Source organism: Meriones unguiculatus, chromosome 1 (assembly GCF_030254825.1).
Source record: "Meriones unguiculatus strain TT.TT164.6M chromosome 1, Bangor_MerUng_6.1, whole genome shotgun sequence".
Classification (NCBI taxonomy): domain Eukaryota; kingdom Metazoa; phylum Chordata; class Mammalia; order Rodentia; family Muridae; genus Meriones; species Meriones unguiculatus.
The window spans coordinates 27,292,459-27,304,297 of record NC_083349.1 but is presented as its reverse complement, the minus strand read 5'-3'; the positions used below and the strand labels follow the sequence as shown (position 1 = coordinate 27,304,297).

The window sequence follows — 11,839 nt, the reverse complement described above, 5'->3', positions numbered from 1 at the left end:
TTCTGTTATGCTGCATTTTGGTGCCCTCAGCCATTGCTTTCCCTAGGGACTGCCATTCTCTCAGACATTCCATCCGAACGTCTGGCACCAGTCACCACTTACATCTAAACCACAGCTGACCTGGGTGTTTACAGATGTGATTTACATCACAGTGCTGGTGTGGGCTTCTCTTGGGGAGGGATTTAAAGCAAAGGGTGAGAACAGATTGGAGCTGGTGCAGGGAACTGAGCCTCAGGATCATGCCGCTTAGCACTTTATCGGTTAGCAACAGATTCAGCTCCTGGTGTTTAACCACAATCCCAGGTGCATGGAGATATCCCTAAGAGATCACTGAGGGTTTTCTTAAGAGGAGGCACAATGGGGCACAGGTCTACCCAGTGTTTCCTTTCTTTTCCTTTTCTTACCCCTGCTCATCTCTTTTTTTTCTCCCCTTGAGACAGCACACATCTTCAATTCTAGGCTGGCCTCAAACTCACTGTGTAGCCCAAGGTGACCTTAAACTTTAGCTCCTCCCACTTCTACCTCTTGAGTGTTGAGATTATAGGTGTACACCACCAGGCCTGGTTTGCTAATGCGGAGGCTGGAACTCAGGACTTCATGCCTACTAGAATAGTACTCTCCCGGCTGAGCTACATTTCCATCCCCGGTACAGTATTTCTCTTTTGCTCCATACCTATGATGTAAACAGTTTTGAAACACCTAAGCAGGGGTTGGGGGAGTGTGTGTGGGGTTTAGTAGCAGGCAGGTGAGAATTTAGTAGAGGGGAGTCTAGGAGTTCCAAAATATCTACAGGGACAGGGGGTAAAGCAAACCCTGTGAATTTGATAACAGGACCCTTTTCCTACCTAGGCATTACAGTTTTACCCCAAGTAAAAATACAGTACATGGGAAAATAGGTCTCTACTGGGTCTCCTGGAGGAAGCTAACAAATGGCAGATCAGTTTCCTGTTGTTGTTCGTAAGACATCATTGAAAATATAGAGGCTTAAAACAGTTTCATTTATTCTCATGTAGATAGAGGCTGCATATCTAAGGTTGCTATGTCAACAGTTCCTTTTAGTGGCTTCAAGGAAGAATACATTTCCTTTCCATTTCAGCTTCTGGAATTGTCATTGCTTAGCTTGGAGGCCCATATTACTTCAAAAAAAATTTTTTTATAATGCTGAATGTATTTATTTGATTGAAAATGAAGTTACTTTAATTTAGTAACAATTAATTGAAGCCTATTGTCTGTCTTGTCTTGAACTGATTTTTATTTTGTGTCCCTTCTTGAGTCCCTCCAACCTCTTGATTCTGCTGTTACCTCTACTGTCCACCGAAATGTTTAACTATCCTTGCAATCACATTGGACTAACCAAAATAATTTAGGATAGTTTCCTTACCACAGAATCCTTAATTTAGTCGTAGCTGCAAGATTCCCTTTCTGTTTCAGCAACACAATTGAAGGTCCCAAGATACTGGCTGTGGGCATCTTTGTGGGTTCCTCTGTCCAACCTCCCATAAGACTTGAAGCTTAGCTGGTGAAGGCTCTGTCCTCTAAATCTCCCTAGGTTCATGAAACTTCTGGGGAGGGGAATGAAAGTATATAAGGAAGGAATTTGAACTTGTCTAAAGCCTGTGTAAGGCCTGGCTTCATGGGGTGACTCCTTGAGAATGTGGCTTTTGAGGAGCACTCTATCAAGACCAGGCTGTTGAGAATTCTCTGGAGTTTGTCATCTTGCTCAGGTCACAGACACGCTGACTGAAAAGAGACTAAGACAGGAATAAAATGGAAATACTTTCAGATTTGAGCATCGTGGCACATACCCATAATATTAGCATTTGGGAGGTGGAGGTAGAAGGATCAAAGTTCAAAGTTATCCTCAGCTACTGAAGTTCAAGGCCAGCCAGGGACACACGAGACCCTGTCTCAGTATTTCCATTGCTGTGACAAAACACCATAACCAAAACAACTTGAGGAGGAAAGGGTTTATTTTAATCTTACAGCTCTCAGGTCACAGTCCGTCACTGTGAGAAAGTCGGGGCTGAAACTGAAGCTGAGGCCATGGAAGAACACTGCTTACTGGCTTATTTCCCAATGGCTTGCTCAGCTTGCTTTGTTACAGAACCCAGCCCAGAGATGGCACTGCTGACAGTGGTCTGGATCCTTCCACATCAATCGTTAATCAAGTAAGCACCCCACAGGCTTACCTAAAACACCCCACAGGCTTGCCTACAGGCCTCTTATGGAGACATTTCTTTTTCAATTGAGTTTTCCTTCTCTCAGATGACTCTGGCTTGTGTCAAATTGACAAAATAACTAATTAGATAAGACCCTGTATCAGGAAAACAAACAAACAAACAAACAAAAACAAAAAGAAACCAAACCAAATTACCCTCAAACAGTATCTACCTACAGAGGGTGGCTGAGAAGAGAAACTGAGTTAATATATTTAAGTTGCTTAAGACACGGCCTGGCACATAATTAGCACTCAATGTTGGGTTTCCCTGGCTGCTCAATACTATCCAGCCTTCATGTCTTCCCCTCCACCAGCCCCTGGGCACACAGGAAACAGAGCAACATTAAAAACTCAGAAAACACAGGAAGGATTAGGTTGGTGAGTGGTCTGAACTTGCAGGAAGCATTGCACCTACAATCATCTTTCTCTTTTGTTGCTAGAAGTTTCCATTTGCTCTAATATCAGGAGAAGAGCCCAAAGCAGAGCCTTTGATTGCTGCTTTCATTTCAGTTTCTTATCAAGTTCTGATTTCCAGGAAGGGAAGGGGCTAAGGTTGTTTAGCTTTAGAAATGATTGGATACAAGAGGTGGGGGCAGGGAAGAAGAGAGAGAGAGTGACCAAGGTTAGAGAACAGAATCTTTTAATTGTCTGAGATTCTTTGCAATGTCCTAGAGGTGGAGGGCAGTGGAGCTGGGGGAATGACCACTGAGTTGGAAGATGGCTGATGAAGAGTGCTTTCTGCTTAAGAAGCTATGCACAGTCAGACTTTTTGTTCCTAGTTGGGTCTTCTGAGGTGACCTTTGGGGAGGCAGTTCCCTGAATGGCAGCCTCCACACTTGGATGGTCTGGTTCCTCCATTCATTCCCCCTCCTCATGTAGATGGCAGGAGCTGTAGAACTCTAACCCTTTGGTGCCTGTGAAGCCCCTTCCATCCTCAGAGTCCGTTCTTCTCATGTGTTGAGGCCTGGAGTGGCACCATCTGTTTCTGCTGTTCTTGCTGATGTTGCCTCTGTTTTCCTCTGCTCCTGGGGAAAGGAAAGCAGATATCTGGGTTTGAAGCCTCCCATATGGGTCTGAGATGGGGAAGGCTCTCCCCCCAGCTGTGACTAGCCACCTACTCCCAAATAGCAACTGCTCTTTCCCAGAGCTGAGAGTCCCAAGAAGGATTATGGGAATCTTCCACTTGAAGACAAAGGAACAAAGCCCTGATGTGGAAGAGGAGGCCTGGGTCTGAGCCTCAGCGCTGCCCCAGCCTGTGTGGGTGACCTGGAGTAAGTCACTGATCCTCTCTGGAGTGTGCCCACCTGCTCTTCAGGTCCTGCACTGTATCCGGCAGTGGCTGGCCCAAGGTCTCTGGTAGGAGGGCAGTGACAGCGCTGGCGACCACTGGGATGGCGCCGAAGATGAAGAGAGGCATGGAGGGGTAGAACTCTGCAGTCATGCTCACCAGTGGGCTCACGATGCTGCCAACTCGGGCCATGGTGCTGCCCATGCCTAGGCCTGTCTGCCTGTGGTCAGGTGGGTGTTGGTTAGAGCTCTGGCGTGGGTGCCAGTGGCCACACTCAGAGCAGGGCAGTTCTGCCAGCCTGGGACGTCTCTGTGACTCCTCTTTCCTACCTGATCAGTAAATGATTCTGTATTTTTGTGTTTGGCTCTTGTTTGTGCTGGAATCAAAGCCAGGGCCTTGCATAGGCCAGGCAGACACTCTACTACCTACCTGCATCCCCAGGCCATTGTGGTGACTTTTTAAACAAAAAGGGAAATTGAGAACAGCTGTGGTCAGAGAACTGGGAGACTTGAGTTCTCTGAGACAGAGCCAGACTCTGTCCTTAAGCTGCTGTGTGACCTTCAGCCAACCTCACTTCATCTCTGGGCTTCAGTTTCTAGCCGTCACATGAGACCGTTGGGTAAGACCAGGGATTCTGGAAATTTTTTTTTTTTTGATTGTTTCCTTCTCTTTTTTTCTGGCCATGCTAGGGATTGAACTCTGGACCTCACACCGGTAAGCCAGCTGCTCTGCCCCTGAGCTACACCCCAGCACACCTGCATACCTTATATGTTAAAAGCTGTCCCATCTCACAGAGACCTAGTTAGAGTCCCCAGGGGAAGGGACCTGGAAGCTATATGTTGCTTGTGTGTTAAGAACATTCTCTGTGAGGGGCTCGAGAGGTGGCTGAGTGCCTAAGAACACTGGCTACTCTTGTAGAGGACCTAAGTTCAATTCTCAGCACCTACATGGCAGCTCATAATTATCTGTAACTCTAGTTGCAGGGAGTGTGGCGTTCTCTTCTGGGCTCAGTGGGCACTAGGCATGTACATGCTGTACATACATACACATGGGCAAAACACGCATACATAACATAAAAACAAATAAATCTAAAAATAAATCCAGCTAAGCAAGAACACGAGAGAAGAGGTTAAAAACTATGACTCAGGAGGCAACTGCACTGCGGTTCCCTGCAGGCTCCATTGCTAGCTGTGTGATCCCGGAGAAGACACCTAACTTTTCTGTATCTCTGTTTTTGCCTGTGTGACTGGAAAATGATAGTGCCTACCTTGACCTGTTATGAGAAAGGAGTTAATATTTGTGAAAAGATTAAGACAGTACTTGATACACAATCATGCTTTACCTGAGCGCTTGGTACACAGCACACACTTTGTCTAGACATTGTAAAGGCATGAGATAGTATCCAGGATGCGTCATTGTTCTTATCTCGGCACGGTGACCTCTCAGGTCTTTGACATTTCATGTGATGCATGCATTCAATTCTTAAAGTAGATGTACTATTTTATTTCTTAATGCCTCTCCTATCTCACTATAAAGTGGTGCTGAGTCATGCATATGGCTGGCCTGTTGTCAGGAGTGGTTCTTGTGGGAAGTTGCATGCATGCTCATGACTTTAGTTTCAAATGTACTACTTGGTTTAAGATGGAGTTTAGGTACCGTCATAGCTTGTAACTTGGTTCTGGAGTCTTCAGCTCATTGCCTCTGAGATGTGGCACCATGCCCTTTTGCAGCTGGTAACAACTTCTAGATCGTCTCTAGGGTCAGACGAGAGGTGGACAGCCACACCTCTGTCAGCCAGACCCTGATACGAGTAACTAAGTGGGTTTTTTTTTTTTTTTTTTTTTTTAATATCCTGCCTTGATGGATGTTTTTTAGGAGATGTTCTGGATACTGGGATTTGTTCTGGGACTCTGGCTTTAATGTGGGTAAAAGACTGTCTTTCCCTAGACCCTCCATGCACTGGGCTCCCACTCACCGGATCACTGTGGGGTACAGCTCTCCAGTGTACAGGAAGATGCAGTTGAAAGAAGCAGCCAGGCAGCCCTTCCCTAGCACAGCTAGGGAGGTGCGTATGATCGTCTGGTCTAGAGAGAAAGGAGTAAGGAGAGTAGGGGCTTGCGGATTGCGGTTGGAGGTACTGGCTTTTTTCTTCTTCTGAGAAGTTGGGTTATGTCTGAGGGGGTAGGGTGGGTAGGACTGAGAGCCAAGATGCTGGTGTGTGCTCACCTTTTGGTATGATGCCGTTCACCAGGATGCAGATGCCTGCCAGCAGCAGAGAGGCCAACTGTGCAGGCCGGCGGCCCAGAGAGTTGATGACAAGGAAGCACACGAACTTGGCAGGCAGGTCCACAGCACCAAAGATCACCTGGATAAGGTACATACTAACCCCAAAGCCCTGCAGGTCCATGACCAGCCCATAGTAGGCAAAGCTAGTGGCAAACCTGGTGAGGGAGATGGAGAGGAAGGTGGAGCTGGTTAGATAGGCTTAAACAAGGGTGCTGTTAGTTGGGCGGTGGTGGCGCACGCTTTTAATCCCAGCTCTCAGGGCAGCAGAGGCAGGTAGATCTCTGAGTTCCAGGCCAGCCTGGTCTACATAGTGAGTTCCAGGCCAGCCAAGAAAAACCCTGTCTTGAAAAACCAAAAACAAGCCAAACCAAACCAAACCAAACCAAACCAAACCAAACCCAACCAACCAACCAACCAACAAAACAAAACAAAACAACCCAAGATGACAAAACAACAACAAAAAACTAAGGATGCTCATGATATGATTCATAATATACATATGTATACATTATATGTATGTGATATACTATACACTCATAAACACAGTGATGTGTAGGATATCCTGCTTTGGGACCTAGGATCTGCTTTGGTTATTGCTTCTCCAGACACTTAACAACTGCATATTCAAACTGTGAGGTTGCAGGATTGGGGCAGTCCTCCAATCCTGTGCTAACTAGACATCCCAGGGTACTGGGAAGCTTTCACTTTGTGGTTAAGTAGGGTTTATACACATTTAGTCTTTATCTTATCTGCTGGGCTCAGGGAGGGCAGGTTACTGTGTAAGCCACATCAAGGTGTTGTAACAGCTGGCATCTTCTGAGACATTCCTGTATTTCTGGGATGAATATTTAGGGGTTCACAGAATTTATATTCTGGGATAGAACTACAGAGAATACACCCAAAACTGGAAGAGGAGAATTCTTTGGCAAGATTGTTCTTCTGACTATACCCCACTTAACTGTCATGGGATTACCATGGTGATGCATATGAGAGAGATAACGGGGACATTGTGCAGGGAAAGGGAGACTTGGGCTTATACCATCTTTGTCCCAAGTGTGTTTTGGGGGATAAGTGTGGGTTCTCTTATGATGTGGTGCTTTTTCCCTAGGCACCATCATAGCAGTAAAGTGTTTTTATTTTCTTTTTCTTGTCTTCTCTGCCTCCCTTTCTTTTTTCTTTTCTTTTCTTTTCTTTCTTTCTTCTTCTTCTTCTTCTTCTTTTTTTTTTTTTTTCGGAGACAGGGTTTCTCTGTGTAGCCTTGGCTGTCCTGGCCTTTGTAGACCAGGCTGGCTTTGAACTCACAGAGATCCACCTGCCTCTGCCTCCCCAAGTGCTGGGAGTACAGGTGTGCATCACCATACCCGGCTAGTAAAGTCTTTCAAAACATACTAGGCTGACCTCACAGTATGAATCTTTGGAGAGCATTGATTTTGATGACGTGGTCTGTACTGGAACAAGTCTGGTGAGAAAAGCTGGGAGATGAGTGACCAGTCTGAGCATGGGCACTGGCTTGAGCTGGAGGACTCTTGTTTCCTTAGGGCCCTCACTACTCCTAATAGTAGATCTGTTGACTTTTCTTCCCCCTCACCTGCCTTTTTCACCTGGTTTATCCATGCCCTCCCCCAGCTTGCTTTCTGTCTTTTCATCAGCTTGTCCATGAGGGTGTCTTTCTGAGCCTACCACAGCATGGAGAGGCAGAGGAAGAGGCGGCGAAGGGTAGGGCAGCGCAGCAGCTCCATGGCTGAGGCCTGGCCTTTGCCTAGGGTCAGTTCCTTCTGTAGGCTGGTCCGGAGCACCTGATGGGATGGGCATGACTCAGGGCCTGAGATTCTTCTAGGGGATCCTCTCAGTCCAACTCCTGAGTCCTGGGCTTTGGGTTGGAGCTCAGGTGGCAGCTAGGAACCAAGTTGTCTTACCTCTATACTCAGCTTAGCCCCCTCTTCCTGTTTCCCATTGATCCGGGCCACTCTCTGCAGGGCTCGGAGGGTAAGGTCCAGCCTTCCTGAGGAGGAGTACCATCGGGCTGACTCAATGAAGAACCTGGGAGTGGGGATGGAGAGAGGGTGGATATTGGCCTGGTCTCAGTTTCAGTCTTCTGGGTTAGAGATATGCAGTGGGGTTTTATTTATGTTTTGGGGGCCAGGGCTCTCGCCAAGACCCCTTTAAGGACAAGACAGTGGCCAATTTGATAATGACTCATCCCCATCCCAGAAGCTCAGCTCTTGGGTGCTGGGTAGGTAAGAGCAGTGCCAGCAGGAAGGTCAAACTGTGGGGTACCGGAGAACTGCTGCCTTCCTCCAGGACAAAATTGTCCCCACAGCCTTGGCTTCAGAGTCTGTTCAATAGAAGATTGGATTAGGGTCAGCTTTCTGGCTTGATGGATGCTCTGGGGAGGCTTGTGCCCTGCTCTGGGCGATCACCTGTCTCTTGTAGCCCTGCAGCCTTTGGGTATTGCTTCCCACCACAGATCCCACATACCAGGAGTAGATGAAGGCAACGAAATAAGGCAGAGAGACCACAAGCTGCAGGTGGCGCCAGTGGGGCACAGCATAGGCGATACCTGCCAGGAGGAACTGGCCCAGGCTGTAGACATAGCCAATCAAGGTGCCCACATAGGCGCGGGTGTGGATGGGCATCCATTCCACATCTGGAAAGGGTTAGAGTAGAGTAACCAGGCTGCTAGTTGGGAAGAGGCCCCTCTCTTGCTCCCTCCCGATCATGCTCTTCCCCGAGGCTCTGTAGAAGACAAGTGAGGTTGGGTGCCAAGGTAGGGAGAGGGGAGACTTAGGTGGGGGTAGGATTTGGGAGTTAGATTCAGGATCCCCAGGAACTGCCTTCTCCATGCTCCTGCTGCTTTTTGGCCCTGCCCCAAAGGCCTGACTACAGCCCCTTTCCCTGCAGAGTTTCTCTGACCACTCAGTCTGTTCTCAGCAGAAACCACTTCCTTTCCCCTCAGTCCTGGGCTGGCCTGAGTAGTGCTCAGTGGTCCGAGCACTACTTTTTCTATTCTGGAGCATCAGTCCAGGTAGGAAGGGGGCCACTGCTTTGCTAAGGTCTCAAGAGGATGGGCTGGGTTCCTGGTGGGCTTCTGATTCTGCTGCTGGGATACAAGTGAATATTTATATTGACTTTGCAGCTGGAGCCTTAGGCATACCCCAGTTCTATCTAAGGCCTAGCTAGTTCCATGGATTTCTTTCTGGGCTTAAGGGATGACCACAGGTAAATTTCTTTTCTTCTTCCTAGCCTCAGATTCATTATCTGGGAAATTGTGTGTGAGTGTGTGCATGCATGTGTGTGTGTGTGTGTGTGTGTGTGTGTGTGTGTGTAACCTACTAGAGGAAGCACAATGATGGTCCATGAACTCACTGTTCTCAGTCATTAAGTGTATTTGGTGCATACGATGCTAGCCCATCCTTGTTTAGAAATATTAGACTAACGGCAATGTTAAAATAATTGTGATTTTTATATTTAAAAAAGTGAGAGTGGTGTGGTGGTGTGTGCCTGAAATGCCAGCCCTTGGGAGGGGTAAGTTGAGTGTCATGAGTTGGAAGCTACATGGTAAGACCCCGTATCAAAACAAAACACCAACACCAACAAAAACAGTGAGATATGACTTCTTGACTGGGAGTGCCTTTGGTATATCTAAGTAGGATTTAAAAAATACATTTGTTTATTTATTATTCTCTTTCTTTGTGTGTGTGTGTGTGTGTGTGTGTGTGTGTGTGTGCTTATGGTATGGCAAATGTGTGGAAGTCAGAGGGGAACTAACTTGCAGTGGTTGATTTTTTTCTTCTGAAATGTTGGTCCTGGGGATCAAACTCATGTCATCAGACTTGGTGGCAAGTGTCTTTAACCCTCTGACACATCTTGCCACCCCCACCTTCTTTGGAGCTCATTAAATAGACTAGTCTGACTTCACAGTTGGGACGGTCCTGCCACCTCTGACTCCTGAGTGTTGGGATTATGGGTACATGCCACCATGCATAGCTCGTCTCTCTAGCCTTTGGGTCTCCTTTGGGTATAGTCTTCATTACTCCTAAGGTCTCCTGTACCTGGCTTGTCTTGGTCACTGTGACCACGGAGTCTGCAATCTTATTACTAAGTGAGGAGTCAAGATGGCGTGAGCTGGGGAAGGCAGTGTTGTGTTGACTGGAAATGCAGGTCTAAGGGAGGTTTTGGGTTGAGAACAGGTGGGGAGGGGAGGGCTTCGGGGAGGAGGCCAGAGGGACTGGGAGGTGAGAGGGGACATAGGTGAGCAGTCCTCACTTAGCGTCATGCAGTTGATTGCAATGCTAGCCAAAGACATGCCCGAGAGGAGCCGGAAAATGCAGTAGATTGTATAGTTGGGTGCATAAGCTGCACAGGTTCCTGACACAGCTGTCTGCAGGTAGTTCAAGATCAGCACCTTCCGACGGCCCAGCCTGTGGGGAAGGGAAGACCTGTGTGAGGGGCCTGAGGACAGCTGGGAGCCAGGCTGAGGTACACAGAAGAGGAGTAGCTGCCTGGGGTAAGGGCCCTGGCTGCAGTCTTCTGAGGACCTAAGAAGAATACTTAGTCTTGCACTTAAACCAGCCACCCCTGCCTTGAATCCAGCCAGGGCCCCCAATCCCAGTTTATCCCAGCTCTTTGGCTTACCCAGGACTGACCTGTCTGCCAGGTAGCCAAACATCATGGCTCCCAGCAGCACTCCCACCATGTACAGGGACTGGGCTAGCTGGCGGAGGGCCCGATGGGAGCACACAAGGTTCCACTGTGGGGAGAGGTAAGCCAGAGTTGGGCAGAGAAGAGCTTGGATGCAGGGCAGCCCCTCACCCTCCCTTAGGAAGGTCCTCTGGGATCCATGTCCACCCTCTTTCAGTCGTACTTCCCTCTGCTGTTTGTCTCACAGTTCCTCTGAGCTAAGAACACTTGAAACACTCAGTAGCTTCCACATCCACCATCTCTACAAATACAATCCTCCTGAATGTTTTTATCTCATCTTCTGAGCTTGGCTCCTGGAGAACTTGACACTCCCTCCTCCCCCAACCCCCGTGTGTGTGTGTGTGTGTGTGTGTGTGTGTGTGTGTGTGTGTGTGTGTCTGTCTGTCTGTCTGTCTGTCTGTGTGAGAGGCAAAGTGGTATCACATGGACAGAAAGCCCCAAATTCTTACCTCAGTCACGATGGTTGAAGGGAAGGTGCTGTTGTCATAAACCCAGCCATCAATGCAGGGCTCTGTGACTCCAGTGCTATTAGCCTCTGTGTCATTGTGAAAGGGAAGTCCCCACTGTGGGGAAGTAAAACGGAGGCAAGGCTTGGGTTGTCCCTGTTTGTCCAGGGGCAGCCAGGCCTCTAGACCTCCATCTTTGCTGAGGTTGGCGTTGACAGGTGGACGGCAGTGGTGAGTGGGGATGGCGGCAGTGAAGTTCTGCAAGGTGTTGTGGGAAGCCATCAGCAGTAGGGGAGCAACCACCAAGGTGACCTGGATCAGCTGGAAGCGGCCGACGCCCCCCACCTGCTTCAGGAGGTCATTGAAGGCCATGGGGCTGGGCCAGGCCGAGTGGTCAGGGATTGAGGACCTCCAGTCCTGGGACCTCTGTCTGTCTGCCTGCTGCCCTTTGCCTGAGGAGTGGGGCTGCCGCTGCCTCTGCAGCTGAGTGACTCCTGGAGCTGGAACTGAGCCGGCTCTGTGGCGGGACAGCAGGCTAGTGGGTCGCCCCTCCTTTCTCTCTCCCCTGGTTCTGGCCCTCCCTTGCCCTCGCCTCTTTTCTTCACTTCGGGGGTCTGGACAGCTCAGCTTTCAGGGTCTGCTGGAGCCCTGACTCTTACGCAGGCAGCTTTTAATCTTTGTCCTGAAGACAATGAGTTAAAGTGTGACTTGGTGTCAGAAGGATTAACCCTGTGAGTATTCCTTGTGTCAGTGGAATCTCTCCAAGTGGGTATAAAGGGCAGGAGAGGGTGGATGAGACTCAGAGTGGATTCACTGGGGGAGGCCATTTGGGCATCTGGATGCAGAAGGGGACAAGGTGGGACCTTCTGTCTTTCTTCTATTGAGGAGTCTGGGCTCTGG

General features: G+C 48.6%; 1 protein-coding gene across 1 annotated transcript; it reads right to left on the bottom strand.

Moving 5' to 3' along the window:
- Nucleotides 1-2,841: 2,841 nt before the first annotated feature.
- Slc22a6 (solute carrier family 22 member 6) lies at nucleotides 2,842-11,612 on the bottom strand. The gene is made up of 10 exons (XM_021631318.2): nucleotides 10,943-11,612; nucleotides 10,439-10,542; nucleotides 10,059-10,213; nucleotides 8,271-8,439; nucleotides 7,709-7,832; nucleotides 7,473-7,588; nucleotides 5,733-5,947; nucleotides 5,482-5,590; nucleotides 3,523-3,726; nucleotides 2,842-3,243 (listed from the first exon to the last, which is right to left on the bottom strand). Exons 1-10 carry the CDS (start codon nucleotides 11,309-11,311, stop codon nucleotides 3,153-3,155), a joined length of 1,656 nt encoding a protein of 551 aa, XP_021486993.1. The 5' UTR covers nucleotides 11,312-11,612; the 3' UTR covers nucleotides 2,842-3,152.
- Between the last annotated feature and the right edge of the window lie 227 nt (nucleotides 11,613-11,839).